This window comes from Passer montanus, unplaced genomic scaffold (genome assembly GCF_014805655.1).
Source record: "Passer montanus isolate IOZ18808 unplaced genomic scaffold, ASM1480565v1 scaffold45, whole genome shotgun sequence".
Taxonomy (NCBI): domain Eukaryota; kingdom Metazoa; phylum Chordata; class Aves; order Passeriformes; family Passeridae; genus Passer; species Passer montanus.
Window position 1 is genome coordinate 11,170,562 of NW_024369373.1, and position 15,829 is coordinate 11,186,390.

At 40.3% G+C, this 15,829-nt stretch overlaps 1 protein-coding gene across 4 annotated transcripts in view; it reads right to left on the reverse strand.

The window, feature by feature from the left end:
• Window positions 1-15,829, reverse strand: part of PHKB (phosphorylase kinase regulatory subunit beta) — a 67,088-nt gene that overhangs the window by 20,112 nt on the left and 31,147 nt on the right. For all 4 annotated transcript variants that reach the window (XM_039721138.1, XM_039721135.1, XM_039721134.1 and 1 more), the window contains 7 exons: window positions 12,326-12,420; window positions 5,161-5,216; window positions 4,881-4,974; window positions 1,367-1,450; window positions 1,080-1,184; window positions 219-301; window positions 44-134 (listed from right to left, as the gene is read on the reverse strand). In XM_039721138.1, coding sequence (XP_039577072.1) covers window positions 44-134; window positions 219-301; window positions 1,080-1,184; window positions 1,367-1,450; window positions 4,881-4,974; window positions 5,161-5,216; window positions 12,326-12,420 — 608 coding nt within the window. The remainder of the gene's footprint in view (window positions 1-43; window positions 135-218; window positions 302-1,079; window positions 1,185-1,366; window positions 1,451-4,880; window positions 4,975-5,160; window positions 5,217-12,325; window positions 12,421-15,829) is intronic.

Below are 15,829 nucleotides of genomic sequence, written 5' to 3' on the forward strand. Positions count from 1 at the left end.
GTACCAGGAGGTAAGAACACAAGAGTCAGGAGAAACACCTTACCTGTACTCTGTCAACGTGAACCTTCACTCCTCCAACAAGTCCCTTTCTAAAGGCTGCCAGCATATCTAATATGGGACTGAATCTGCTCCCTCTGAAATTTGAAACAGAACTGATGAATCCTGCACTCAGGCAAACCCCACACTGCAAATCCTGCTTTTCTTTTCTCTCTCCCTACCTGATGTTGTCCTCGCGGATCAGCACCACGAACAGGGGCCGGCCGTGCATCTTCCAGTACTGCTTAATGAACTGCAGGGCGTTCTGGGCAGGGAGGAACCTCAGTCACAAAAAACATCCCAAAGAGCACAGCCAGCACAGCCTACCACAACACAACAGCAGAGCAGCTGCAGCCCTGCAAACCCCAACAGCTTAAAAACACCTCGGCTAATAAAGCACCAACAGATTTCTGCAACAGGCACAGGCTGCTGTCAAGCCCTGCTATTTCCTAAGTGCTCTGAAAATACTCCTAAGCAAATATATGGATTCTGGAGCAAAGCATGAGACAGGGCAGTGCTCTGAACTACAGGCAACGACCCAGAAAATGTGGGGGGATCCAGGGCTTGAATCCCAGCCACGGGGATGGGAGCACCCGGGCCACCTTCTGTGCATGTGGTGAGTGAGCTCTGTGCTGCTGTCAGCCTTACAGGCAGGGAAGAGGGCCAGGTTTTAATATTTGTGCAAAATCAAGTAGTGTTTCCTCCATGTAAGGCATTCATATCTCCTGTAAACACCTTGTTCCTTTTTTCAGCCAAGAACATTTGTTCTCCTAAAGAAATAAATGATAATTTGCTTGCTGCCCTACAGCATTCCCAGTCACTTTGGGGCCAGTTTTTTTGTCACAGAGAGATACTCACTAGAACTCATACTGGGCTGACAGGATATTTGTCTCAATACACTTTCTAGCTGCAGGTTTATTTTTGTATTATAATAATCCACTCTGCACTGTGTTTCCCTTTCAGTCTTCTGTTTTATCACACTGCACAGTTTATTCTTCTACAGACTATTTTTGTCAGCTACTCAAATGAAAAGTTACAAATACCTTAATGTCATCAATCAACATCATAACATCCTGAGACATGTAGAAATCACTGAGATCAAAAATGATCGAGTAGCAAACTACAGTCTTCCCTAGTATTCTGTAAATCTGTTGAGAAAGAAAACTTCCATTAATCTTTCTTTAAAACATTCATCAGAGCCAAATACTAGGATTTGAAAGTCATAAAATATGCATAAAATAACATTACATTTCAATTCTAGTTAAAATCACATACACTAAATGTTTATCTGAAATATTTATATAAGAATATAAAGTTTTCTTGTAATAACCTTTGATGTTCCAAGGCATCCTATGGGTCTGTCTGGTCTTCCAGATAATCCCAATTTCTCATTGACTCCCAAATGGAAGTAAGCCTGTGAGAAAGAGTCATGAAAACAGATAAAAACCTAGATATCAGCCTTTCTCATCTCCTGCCACATCTCACAAAGAAGGCTGTGTGCAGTCTGCTTTGATTAGAAAATGATTCAGAAAACGTGGCTGTTATTCAGGGTTGGGTTTTCTAAAAAACACTTCTTGTTTCCTATATTGTCTTCTTTTTAACTTCTTGCTCCTATTACTTTTCTATTCCATATAAGTAAAATATTTATTGATTTTTCAAATTCCTTATTGAAATAATTTTTAAAGGATCATTTGCATTTATTGGCTAGGCAAATGTGCCTTCAGCAATGCTTTTCAAGAGTGGATACAAAAGTAAGAGAGCAATATAGGAACCCTTTAAAGATCTTTTTACAAATCTGTAAAATTAATGCATCAGCAACACAAACAAGAGGGAATTATCTCATTATTCACAGCTTGATTCTTATTAGAGTTATGCATGCCTGTCATTCAACTGATAGAATTTTGCAAAAATAATCTTCATTTATTACACTGTATGAGTATAAAACCATAAGAAAACAACTAATCTGTGAGCAATACAGTATAAATGTATCAGTTAAACCTCACTGAAAGATGTAATTTTTCCTTACTTGGCTGTTATAGGTAAGGAGCCCACAATTACTGCAGAATATTCAGAATTCTGAACATTTTCTGAAGTTCAATCTTTCTTTGTGTTATAGGAAGATAATTCAGAAGCAAATGAAAACAAACATTTGAACAAACATTATACTCAATAACTTTCTATTGCTGTCAGCCTGGGGCCTTCCTGATCCTGCCCATGCTTCTGCACTAACACCAAGAGCTATTTAAAAAAGAAAATAAACAAAATTACCTACAAGACCTGTCCATCCAGAGTAAGGAATTGTACTCAAGTGGGGAAGGATGGAGACATCAGAACACTGAGAGCCTTCCATGACCCATCTGTGCATAACAAACAATGCTGAACTCTGCTTGTGGTGAATAAGGGACACTGGAAGAGTGGCAGTAGGCAGGGCCAGTTAATACTACAAGGACCTTCATTTTGCTGGAATGCAGAACATGAAATGCTTTCTTTACAAAAGCAGAACTGCATTAGCACTGCAATGTTGTCTGTTTCCTTGAGGACTCTGTAGCTCCAGGCCCCATGTTGACACACAGGCTACTGCAGCAGTTTCCTCCTGCAGTGAGAGTTCTCCATCCTGATCTGTTACAATCAAAGCTCAGATGCAGCACCAGGCACTGAACAATGCACAGTTTCATTCAAGGGCAGCTGCTTCAAGCACCTTTGGGGTTTTATATTAAAAAGCCCTTCAATTCTGGATTATTAAGCTGCTACTAGCAGGAAATGGCTGTGAAAGCAGACTGGGCTGTTGGGTTGATTTATGAGCATGACCCAAAATGCAGTGGTCTTGCACACCATCTGTTTCTGTGCTCTCCTCCTCTCAGTCCATGCCCAGGGGTGTTCTGCTCCTCTCCTGTGCTGCACTTCCACTCCAGATGTACTTCTTTCCTATGTATTACATGTGTCTTGTCCCATTTTATTGTTTATCTCTTTGTTCTCTTTTCTCTGCTGCCCCCACTTCGTGGATATCTTTACATGACTTCAAGTTCTACTTTCAGTCCCCATCCATTTGTTTTACAGCACTTTTTTGGACACATGCCTGTTAATAAGTCTAGAGATTTAGACTGTTATCATGTGCTACTAGAGCAGTTCAAAAGTTTCTGATTAAATTAAACACTCCTTACAACTGACAGCATCAGAGTAGGAAATATTGAGATCCATATTTCCCACAGATCAACCTTCTATTCCCAAAATACATTGACTGTTCCTTTGTTGGCTTCCTTTCCCCTCAAAGGATGACAAATACTGCCAGGAGCTTTTCTTTGTTTGTTTTTTGGTTCGTTTTGGTTATTGGCATAAGCCTTAGATCAAACCCCAGCTCTCATAACACCCCAAACACTCTCTTTACTTCACAGCTCTGGCAGAGCCTTTATTAGAAGCCCATTAAGAAGAGGTTTTGCATCAGATGAATTAATATTTTCATGGCACTCCTTTAAAAAGTAAGTTTTGATGAGGCAGCTGTACCTACCCATCAGAAGGATAAAGGAAGTGTCAGAATTGCCAGATGTCTCAACAGCTTTAGAAAAATAAATCCTAACACAGACTTTTCCACAGATAGGAATTTAAGTGATAATAATAAACCTTAATGAAGGTCTCATCTTTTTGGCAGGGAAACCAAATAAGTGATGGATAACAGAGAGACAATATATACCTCTAGAGTGGAGTTATGGAGTATTCATTTGCTAAACCAAAGCTTCAGTACAGAATTTCAGGACAGATACAGAGAGAGAGAACATATTTTGGAATATATTATCACGAAAGCTAGTGAGTAAAAATGGGTTCAGAAATGAACAAGGATGAATGGAAACAGATTTTTCTCTTCTCCCTGTTTCAGGTCTTCTCAGGTGTTAGTGGCAGCCACTATTTGAGGTAAGCATTTTTCTGAATAAGCCACAGCCAGGTTTAGTACATCCTTCATTCTCACAAACTTAAGAAACCTGAAATATGCTGCTACAGTCTCTATTTTTGGGTTTACTTTTTTCTTGTGTCCTACAGACTCCTGTTACAGGTCATGGCATTGGCCATGTCACCTGATTTGTGAGGGACAGCCCTACACAGTGATCTGTTCTGCAGGCTGACAAACAGGATTTGTCACTGCACTGCCCCAGACATTCATCACTCGTGTGGGACCATTTGAGAGGGTCAGACAGGAGCTTTGTGTCTTAGCTACAGCCAGGACTAGCAGGGCCAGCCCAGGCCTGTAAGGATGTGGTTGTCCCTCAGGACACTCCCTGCCCCAGTAGAAGACAGAGCCTTCAGGGAGGAAGAAAATGGTCCTTCATCCTGGTAATTTCTAACTGTGCTATGTTAAATGTGCTCAGCTAAAGGGGTAGACCACAAAGGATTTCAAACCCAAAACTTCCTGGATATAGTCAATCCAAGGGAAAACAGTGACAGAGATGTGGATATTGCCTGTTACAGGGCTGCACTATGAAATCCTATGATGGTTTATGCCTACTGCCTTGACTATTGCTCATTTGCTTGTTTCTCCATCAAAATTCATTCAGCTTACCAAGCTACTAATGTTATTAAAATTTTGTTATTCATTCATTATCCTTTGAAAGTGGCTCAGGCAATAAGCCTAATCAGATAATACAGAACATGTGGACTCCTACATTTCCCTGAAAGCTGCAGGCATCTGTAACTTTCAGTGCCAGCACACCTTGCAACTGCATGAGGAGGACAGAAATATGTAGACAACAGCTTGGGGAGATACAAGGCTAATAGCCTGATATAAATGCTAAATGCTCGTTTTTACAAAAGAAATACACAGATGGATAAATAATTTTAAATGCAGAATTCCTTACTTTGACAAGTTCTTTCTGAGCCCATATCTGAATTGGTTCCACCTGCTTGGGGGTCTGAGTTTGGATTCCGTATGTGTTCAGAAAAACTTGCAGGCTACAAATGAAATACAGATACATTTAATGACAAATCACAGAACAGTTTTAATAATGCTCTTGGCAGCTGATTACAAATTACTCTTGGCAGCAGATTCCAAGTAGCAGCATTTTATTCTACATCATTTCAGATGTATTGTGCAACCCTCCCTTAATACATAGGTACTCAACAAAAGTAAATACATACCGCTGGCTTTCTGCTATCAGGGCCACATGTACCACCAAATCATTTTCTAAAGGACCCTGCAAAATAATGACAAAATCATTACTGGCATTGCTAACTAAAGATTTTATTCAATATAGCATGACCAAGGACAATGGCTATTCAAACAATCCACAACTATGACAGACAGCACTGTCTGCATTGCTTTTTCTTATGGTGTGAGTAAATTGAAAGATTTATAAATCTTCAGGCTACAGGAAGCCTGCCCTACCAATAATACTCTGCAAGACACATTTTGGAGAATTAGTAATACACAGATTTCTGGTAATCATTATACTGCTTGGATTAGTTTGATGGTTTCTTTAATTGAGAAGAACTACATAGGGAAAACATTTTATTTCGTACAAAAACTTAGAATTTATCCAATCAATAGATCTCCTATATGCCTGATATGACCTAATGTTTTCATAAATATTTTTGTAATGAGCGAAATTATTCAGCTTTTTGGGTAAACAATAAAATTCACTTAGAAATAATGACCTGATGATTTGAAATCTTTACTCTGAAAAACTGTCATCATACAGCTGCTCTTTAGGGACATGAAAGACATACTAATTTTACTGGAGACAGCTGCATTTCCTTGCACTGTTTATTACACAGACACTTCATGTTTGAAATATATATCACTATTTTACATCAGGAAACCATGCAACTAGGAATGAATTCAACATGTTGGGTGAAATCATTGACTTGACTCCCTGGGTCTCAATCTGGAAATTCACCTTTGCTGTCTCTGGCAGAATGAGCTATGAACAACCCCCCTGCTCCTTGTTCTCTCCTCTGGCATTCACTGTCTGTAGAACTACACAAGAGCAGCTCACGTTTTCATTGCTAAAATGCTTTTGTCTGCTTTTGTCTAGAAACTACCAGAACATGCATGACAGAAGTTAAACACATCTTCTATCGATTGCATAAAAGGACAGCATTTGTTGTGATGGCAGAGGGATAGGCATTGATTTAGAATGAGAAGTTCAGAGGGAACACTCGCTTGCTCAGGCAGCTGTGAGCCTTCATATCCATAGAGATCTTAGGGATTTGCAGAAGAAATTCTTGGTAACTTTTCCCCCGAAGTCTGTCAGCACTACATCTGCACTAAAAATTCTGGAATTTTTGCCACATGAAATAAGTTTCTGATGAAAGTATATGCACGAAGAGACTGGATGAAGCAGTCAGAAGTTGAAGTGACATTAGATTTTCCTGCTCAGAATAAGATCATTGTGCTATCACCTGTATTTATACAAACAGTAGGAAAACTCAACCTAAAACTCAGCCAAAATCATTGTGTATAAAACAAAAAGCAGAACCCCCCCTAACCTGAAAATGAGAGAAGACTTCCAAGACTAATGATTTGTAGACAGCCTGGATCTAACCTGGGCAGTGGTCTTTGAGCTCAGACTCAGTTGTTATCCTCCCACTGAAGATCTGAGCAGGACTGTGTAACCAAAACCTGTAAATTGTGCATAACCCATGGGTTCTGCCTCTCCCACACAGCCAAGGACAGGATCCATTTACACCAGCCAGAAAATGGTGGTTCTAACACAGGCCAGAACTTGATAAATGCAGCTACAGCACAACTGGCACAATACAAAATTTGTGTTAAAAACTACTAGACCTTTCAAAGCATGTGGAAAAAATATAACTATCATTGCAGTACAACCACAGGATTGCTGCAACATTAAACAGAAAGTTACTGTTACTGTCATTTGACATATCACAGCCTGGAGGATCACAAGCAGTGACCTAGAGAAACACAGATCAAAATAGTAGATAAAACACTCAAAAAAAGGAAGTCATCCTTTCCAGTGATGATTGTGCTATACAATGTTTGTGTATATTTTAAAAAAGTTATATGGAAAAGCTTTAAACTGCTAAATATTCTACTAAATAAATCTTATTGTTAAAAATTCCATTTTAATGTCTTGGCTTTCTCATTTGTCTGATAAGGCCAGCTCAGGTATTGTTCCCACACCATCCATCACTGTCTCCCCAAGACACCAGGACAGGCCCCCTGCCCAGGCTCCCCCTCCTGCCTTGTGTTGCCACCTTGGATCCTTGGCAGAAGGGTCGGTTTCAGCTGTATTCTGCATGCTGTGCAGATGATAAATATACTTCAGAAGAACAAGATAAAAGACTGATTAATTGTTCTTCCTCTCCAAAAGGGAGAATAAAAAAAAATTTAAAAAGAAATCACAGTTTTTAACAAGGTTATAAACTGCTGGAGGTAGGATGAAGGGAAAAATCCCTGACTCCAATCCTGGCACGAGCAGAGAAAGCAGCTCAGTATCAGCCTGTCACTGCACAGATGTTGTCACTGTGCCTTTCTGCTCACACTGCCAGGAAACCTCAGAACTCTGAGAAACCCCACTCACTGAGCATGCCAGAAAGGGACAGAGCATTGAGGAGCCTGATGGAAATGGCACCCCCTGGGCTTCCTGAGCAACACAGTGAGGAGAGGCAAACAGCAACAGCTCACTAAGGAGAGGCTGCACTGCACCCCTGTGACCCCTGGCTGCTCCTGAGCCACACCCCAGCTGTCCAGGGCTGCCTGGCACCACTGACCACTGCTGACCACCCTGGGCCCACTGGCACTGAGCTCTCTGGAACACTGACCACTGCTGACCACCCTGTGCCCACTGGCTCTGAGCTCCTGGCAGCACTGACCACTGCTGACCACCCTGTGCCCACTGGCACTGAGCTCCTGGTATTGCTGACCACCCTGAGCCGACTGGCACTGAGCTCCTGGCATTGCTGACCACTGCTGACCACCCTGGGCCCACTGGCACTGAGCTCTCTGGAACACTGACCACTGCTGACCACCCTGTGCCCACAGGCACTGAGCTCCTGGCATTGCTGACCATTGCTGACCACCCTGTGCCCACAGGCACTGAGCTCTCTGGAACACTGACCGCTGCTGACCACCCTGTGCCCACTGGCACTGAGCTCCTGGCTGCACTGACCACCCTGGGCTCACTGGGACTGAGCTCCTGGCAGCACTGGCACTCCTGACCACCCTGGGCCTGCAGGCACTGAGCTCCTGGCAGCACTGACCACTGCTGACCACCCTGGGCCCACTGGCACTGAGCTCCTGCCAGTGCTGACCATTGCTGACCACCCTGGGCCCACTGGCACACCAGCCCCCTGAAAGCAAACACAGCACACTCATGTGCCTCAAATTCCAAACCAGCATTTGGCAGGTTTAGGACTGTGTTAGTTGTGACAATTCTATTAATGGGAATGAAAGCAAGAACATGTTTACAATTAATATGACAAAACAAATCATCCAATATGGCTCCATCCAAATTAGACATGCTCTAATCCTAACCATAACAATCTTAAAATATCTATCTACAAGTAATAATTTTAGTTCCTTCTTTACATGTTATCTATTTCCCTGAATAAATAAAAAAGCAGTTTATTATTTTGACTATTGTCTTCCCAATTCTCTTCATCAACAGACATTAATCTTAATTCCCAGTACCTGAAATGAAATCCTTACAAAGGGTTATTAACTCTACACAGCAAAACATTAAAAGAATACAGTAATCACATGCAGAGAATCCAGTTAATTAATTGTAACCCTAAACACATATTTCAACTTAACTCAGAACATAAAATACTCCTACTCTGGCAATTTAGTCAGATGATGATTTTTTGTTAAAGATGAAATCAAACATAAGACAGCAATAAATCAGCTTTCACATGTGCCAGTAAAATACAAAACAATTCCAGAAAACCTCCACCCTACCTCACTTCTCAAACATTATTGTTACCATCCAGGCCCTCTTCTACACTACATCCTCCCAAAACAAAGTGCAACAGCCCAAACCGAGTTAGAATCTCTCCTGAATCTGGAGGCAGTGAAGAGGAGTCACAAAAGCAGCTCTTCCAAGGAATCCAGTTCTAAAGAGTCACCCTGAACCAGAATCCCCTGTGTATCTCCTTTCAAAGGGAATATGGATGATTCCATTGCTTTGAAGTGCTGAATGGGCTCTAACCTGACTGCTGGGATTGCAAAGCAGAGGAGACAGAACACACTGTGTGCTCTGGAACACAGACTGAGCCCAGCACAGACACTGCTCCAGCACCACACTGGCACTCCCCCAGCAAGAACATATGGACACAGCCTCCTCAGAGTGGGAAATAACAGGTTCTGGCATTGAATTAGGTGAAAAAACATTCCCTTCAAACTATAAACAGACAAAATTAGTACTAGTAGCCATTATGTTTTCACTGTACTGCTCATTTGATGCCTCTGTTTTCTACAAGCAATGAGATTGTCCTTGATCTGATTTTCTGATGCACTCCCAGCTGTAATTATACACAGTTATATATACAGTTTTCATAGCACTTTTACCTTTGGAGGTCTATATCACCTTACTTTCCTTTACCTAATTCTTCATTGATGCTTCTAAGCTGTAAAAGTAAGGTTGGAATATTTGAAATACTTTCCATTGCTTGCTTAAATCTACACTATTATGTGGGTATATTTTTGTAATGGCACCAAAGCCACAAATATATTAAATTAATCACAATTTCAGTGGCAAGTGTTTAGAGTTTCTAATCAATGCAACAAAATGAAAACTTGCCTACATGAAAAACACATTTCCTGAAGAAATACTGAAGACATATTTACTTAGCACAGAGCTACAAAAAACAATTTAAAAAGCCTTCTTTTTGGTACATCTCCTTTCAAAACACAGTATCACAACAAAATTTATATACACAGGCCTCTGAAATTTTTACATATCCTTGTTTATTGTTTACAGGAATACAATTTAATACAAATGGAAATAGTTTTCTGTTCAATTCAACGGAATAATTCTTAACTATACGGAAAAGAGAAGACATCATTAAAGAGAAGAAACTACATTTGATTTCTAAAGACATCATTAAGATGTGCTGTGTTCTCATTTTGTATGGTATTTTTAGTCATTTTCCCGCACTTTAAGGCAAATACTGATACTGATTTTGCATAAATTAACTCAATTAGATAAAATGGCATAATCAAATATTCAGACAAACTGGTTAAGCAAATCTAAAACACGGATTAAAAAAGCCAAACTCAAGATTCTTATCTGGAACTTGAAGAGCTTTGCTGGTACAGCTCTCCTGAGTCATGTCAGGGCATCTTTAACCTTCTCCTAACAATGACCCATTTGACATCTGCATGGAGGAACATTCTGCCCTGATACTGTAGTGTAAAACCACCCAAAATTCTGCAGCAGCTGCTTCAGTACAAACAATCCCAAAGAAATCCCACAACTACCTGGTGACCTCACAGGGACATGAGCCCTTCTGGTCACCATTTCCACACTGCATGGAGGCTGCCATACCAAAGGCCTGATGCCACAGTCTCCATTTCCCACTAATTCAGAAGGACATCCCTTCCTTCTAACCCCCACTGGGAACCACAATTTGGATAGTTTGGGCATTTGCATTTCAAAGAAACACATGCACAGTCATCTACGGCAAAGGAGTATCACCACTGGGAAGAACACAGCTATAAGCAGACCTAGGCATGCCCAGAATTTCCTTCCTACTTCATGCACTGTCTGAAGATGAAGTAAAATATCAAAATGCAGCTGTTATTCTCAAGGCATTCAACACTGTTGACTTTTAAAGTCCCTACTGCATTGCTGAATTTTACTGGGTAGCTGCATTTTACTAAGTTCTTTAGTGATTTACTAAGTGGCCCTCAATGTCTAATATGTCAGGAGAAAATAAATTATCATTGCATTATTTATTATCACTTTTGGGAAGCTCTTGGAGCAGAGGCTATTTCTCTCTGAAGATCTGGAAACTGCCTATCACATACTGGGCACCCCAAACAGTTGTAAAAATGCTTTTTTACTAAGACACTTCCTGATGAGTCATAGAGCGCCTTTGGAACAAAGCCTCATCTTCTTCAAAGTGTTCAGCTGTGGCATATCAAAACTGACTGGTTTGAAGAATCAGAAAGAGGAATCCTGAGCAGCCCTGACTCAACACAGGCCCTTCCTAGGGCACCCCAAAAGTGCCAGCAGCTCCCAGGTTCTGTCACATTCAGAATCCCACAATGTAGAACAAACAAAGAAACCAGGAACAAATGACATCACTGAGCTTTCATTATGTCACAGGAACATGGCACGTGCTGCACTGTGAGCAATGAAAGTCTCATTAGGAATGAACCAACAGCCAGGCACATGGATTACCTTGGTAAGAGGAAACAGTAGCAAACTGGGGATAAGCAGCATTTGGATAGAACAAGAAAAACATTGTTCAGTTCTGAACTTGGAGTGAATCTTAAGATAAATACTTCATCTCTTATGCTTCAATAACATATTCACAATGCTGAACAAGGAATTTCTCTAATATACATTCCTTATACAAGAAATAAAAAAGCTGAAACACATCTTGGAGCTACACATTTCCATAGACACAGTTCTTACCTCTTTAACTAAAGGAGTTCCCTACATACAGACATGTACATATCTTGCTGTCCCATTCACTAGAGATTTGAATTACCATGTTTCAAGCATTCCCCATCCCTGGTCACTCATTCCTACTGTGCATTTAATCCAAATACAGGAGCACATGGAATCACAGAATCATTAAAGGGCCTTTACAGTCATCGAGTCTAACCATTGAGCAGGCACTCCTAAACCCACACTGAACCCTGTCCCTAAATACCACATCTAAAAAAAAAACCAAAAAAAAAGCAAAAACAACCCAATGACCCAATAAAAATAACCCCAAAAAACCCACAACCCAAAACTCTGATTCTTGTAGCTCTTAGGAGCTCCAAATACAAAATATATTAATATATTGCAGTTGAAATTACTTTGAAGGACTAAGCAGGTTCATTCTTGCCTTCCTGATGTAACTTAAAACTCAAGACACATACCTGTTTATTAGCAGTTATTTATATTTACATTTTTGACTGCATCCCTTAATTTGAAGGCAAATATTCATCACTTCCTCAAAACTGAAAATGCCATAATTTCCTTTTAAAAGCAATCCTCCATCAGTTCAGAAAATGTACACACATTGAATATTTTCCTTGCACTTTAACTGCAACATTAGAGGACCACGCATAGCACTTAGATGACAATTTTTCAATAAAAACACTGTAATACCAAGCTAATGTTACCTGATTGGAGAACCTCATGCTGACGTTGCGCTGGTCCTGGGGAGCTACGTACCGGCCGATGGGGTCCAGGTCTTTAGGGCTCACTAACTTATCAGCTGCAAGGAAATGAGAATAGAAATACAGAATTACTTGAGTACTTTCTGCAGCTTTTGTGAAGAAGCCATGTCAGCTTTTGAGTTGTAGTTGGTTCTGCTTTGTTTTAGATCAATGACTTATAAAAGCACATTCTGAAAAATTCAGAATTCTATTAATTTTAAAATGGATGACTCAAGCTTTGTTCTTGCTAGAACTAATTACAACACTGTAGTATAAAAACCCAAGCCTTTATTTGCTCACAAAGATATGTTAATAGATTATATGCACACAAGAGACTCCACAACACAAGTCACTTAAAAAGCCCTTAATCCACAACCATGGAATTATTCTAGAGCTTTAACTATAAACCCAATGGCCAGCAAAATTGTTCAGCTTTTCAGAAAAGCAGACAGCCTCTATCTCAAGGTAATCACACGACTTGAATCCTGGAAAGAACAAGAGATATCAAAGGTACCTCTCAACAGAGTAATTCAGGAAGAAATTGTGAAAAAACCTAATTAAAAATATTTGAAATCTAGGAGGTTTTTTATATGGGGGGGGGAAACCCCACCAAACCTAAAACCTCAGCATTCTAACCTCCTGAAAAAGCATTCCAATAAAAATACACTATTAAAAACTTTCAACAAATTCCTTGAATACAGGTTCATAATCTATTATGAGCTATTATCCCCTTAAAATAAGCTTTCTCCTACCAAAATCGTATTTTGACAGGAAACTGTCCAAACTCGCTCTAATTCCTAACACAGAGCAAGTCACAACACATTTTCATTTCTTCTATCTCAAAGTCAACAATTTTGCAGCTATTCTTAAAAGCCCCAACAGAAGGGAATAAGGTATTAATCTAAAGCAGGAGTGACTCATGGCTGCACTCAGCTCCGAGAGAAAACCAACCCTGCCCTGATCAGAGTGTCTCTGAGCACTACACAGTGAGTAAATGAAGGCAGCAGCTTCAAACTCCAACCCTGCCCTGCCTGAAGGTTGCCTGGGCTAGGCCAGCTCAGAGTGCTGGGGCAGGGGGAGCAAACCCTGGGCAGCACTGGGGGCCCTGCCTGGGCAGCACTGGGGTGGCTGCTGGAGCCTTCTGCTGCAGAGCTCTGCCAGCCTGGATGCTGTGCTGTCCTCAGGCTGCTGCTGGGAGCAGGCAGCTGCACTGCCAGCCTGCTCCTGCCTCTGCTCCTGCAGGGCCACCATCCACGGACACAAAGCTGAGCAGAGCTGGACAATGGAAGAGCTCTATGGGCAGCTGATTAACATACTGACATGGTTACCAAAGCAGAGCTGAGCAAAGCACTCATCTAAGCTCCTGGCCACACAGAATTCTCACCCTAGCTAAAGGATTGGAAGCTACTTGAATTATGTGAAGTGGTGCTAATGCAATAATACAAATTAACCAAATGATTCCAAGATCAATGGGCTCTGTCTCATAGTCTTAAAAACAACAGAGGTTTCCAGAATATGTGTTTTATTCCCACTGGTTTTAACACTAATTTACATGGCTCAGGAAGTAAAAAATATGGTCAGAATAATTTCATATTCAAAAGAACTGTATCAATAGACTAATATAAAATTTAAGCTAACTGCTAGTGAATATTCATCACCATTATCACAAGTACAAATGTATTGGACTGCAAAAGCAGATTCCTTTGTTAGCACCCTATCTGCATCAGCAGCAGCTGACAACATTTAATCTATTTGGTCTATAAAATATTGCTACAATTCTTAGTTCTAGGCAGCACTGAATCCACAGAACAACATACAATAATTCTAAGGAAAAACAAAGGAAAGTGAGCTACTAAACAAAAGACTGAGTGAATTTTCAGTTGCATGAAACAGCTGAATACCAGGGACTCCTTTCCCTCGCTCCAAAATGGGGACCTTAACATAAAGGTCCAAAGCAAGAAGGAAATCTGTGGAAAACAGCATCACCACCTGCAAAATACATGCTTTTTTCCTTCACAAACAATTTTTTCCATTGCATAAATGTGCCCTCCAACAGTGATACACAGGAACTTTCAGTGTGTTACTCAGCTTTTGTAAGCAGGATCAAAATTTTGACTTCCCTGTTTCTGTTTGCCCCTCTGTGGGAGGGTAAGAATTGACTCAGGCTCATGTTGCTGCATTTAGAAATATTTGGACCACGAGAGGCAGAGCCCAGGCTCAGAGGCAGCAGCAGGGGCTACAAAGGTGGTATCATGTGCTGCCTACACAGCAAGAGCAAGGAGGCTGAACAAACACAAATTAATTGATACCCTGGAGGCAACACAATGATTTCTGAATGGATAATGAAATGGGAAACCAATACCTTCCCAGATATCGAAGTATTTGGAGCCAGGCTTCCACTTAATTAGCAACCACCAACAAGCAAAGTAAGAAACACACATGCTTTCACCAAGGACAAGATTGTTATTCAGGTAGGTTTTCACCAGGAAGGAGCAAAATTGAATGCACCAACTCTAAATTAGTAGGAATAAATGGGGTTCCTGATATAACAACCTCTGATGAACACTTTGCTGTAATATCTCCAAACCCTGTTTGCAAGAATTACAAGAAAAGCAGGAAAAAATTACTCTGAAATTTTAAATGCTTTGAAAAAAAATTTAAAAATAAATAAAATAAAAAAGCAGTGTGTAAGAATGTTCAGCAAAGAACTGAAATACAAGAATGTTTATGTTACACAAACAACAGCTAGCAAACTATAAATAGAACTTATTTAACCAGCACTCTACAGGTACAGAAACACACAAATATCAGGACGAGATCAATACCAGCAGAACTGCTACAGACACCTACACACACACTGGAGGATTACTTGGCTAATACTCTAATAAGATAAATTATTTTTTAAAATTAATAGTGAGATTGTCTGCATTTACTTTGAAGTGTTGGCTAAAAGAGGAATTTTGCAAGGAATACAGCAAAACCAAACAGGTGGAGCACCAGACAGACTCTGTCCCTCTATACCTAAAGATATATCCACTGTTCTTGCCAACTGCTGAATTTTTAAACTCTTCTTAAATTTCTCTCGTTTTTATTACCAACAACCTGTTTCCCTTCTGTGGTAACAGAAAAATAGTTTCCAGAACTCCATCTACTGATTACCGGGTAACTGCTGACCATGTTAAAATAAAGTAATGTATCTTCCTCCTGAAAGAAATACTAAAGAAAACACCCAACTGTGAAGATTTTTCTGGATTAAACATTTTTTGCATTAACCTACAAAATAATTCCAAGTGAGACTGAGGTTTGTGACTGAAATTTACCGTAACAACCTTCAATGGTCAAACTTTGACACACACATTCAATTGGTCATACAATTGAAAAAAGGATAAAAATAACACAGATGAATGAATAATTGCAGTCTCTGAGACTGCAACTATTCAAAGTTTTAACTTGTCTTGCTTAAGCAGT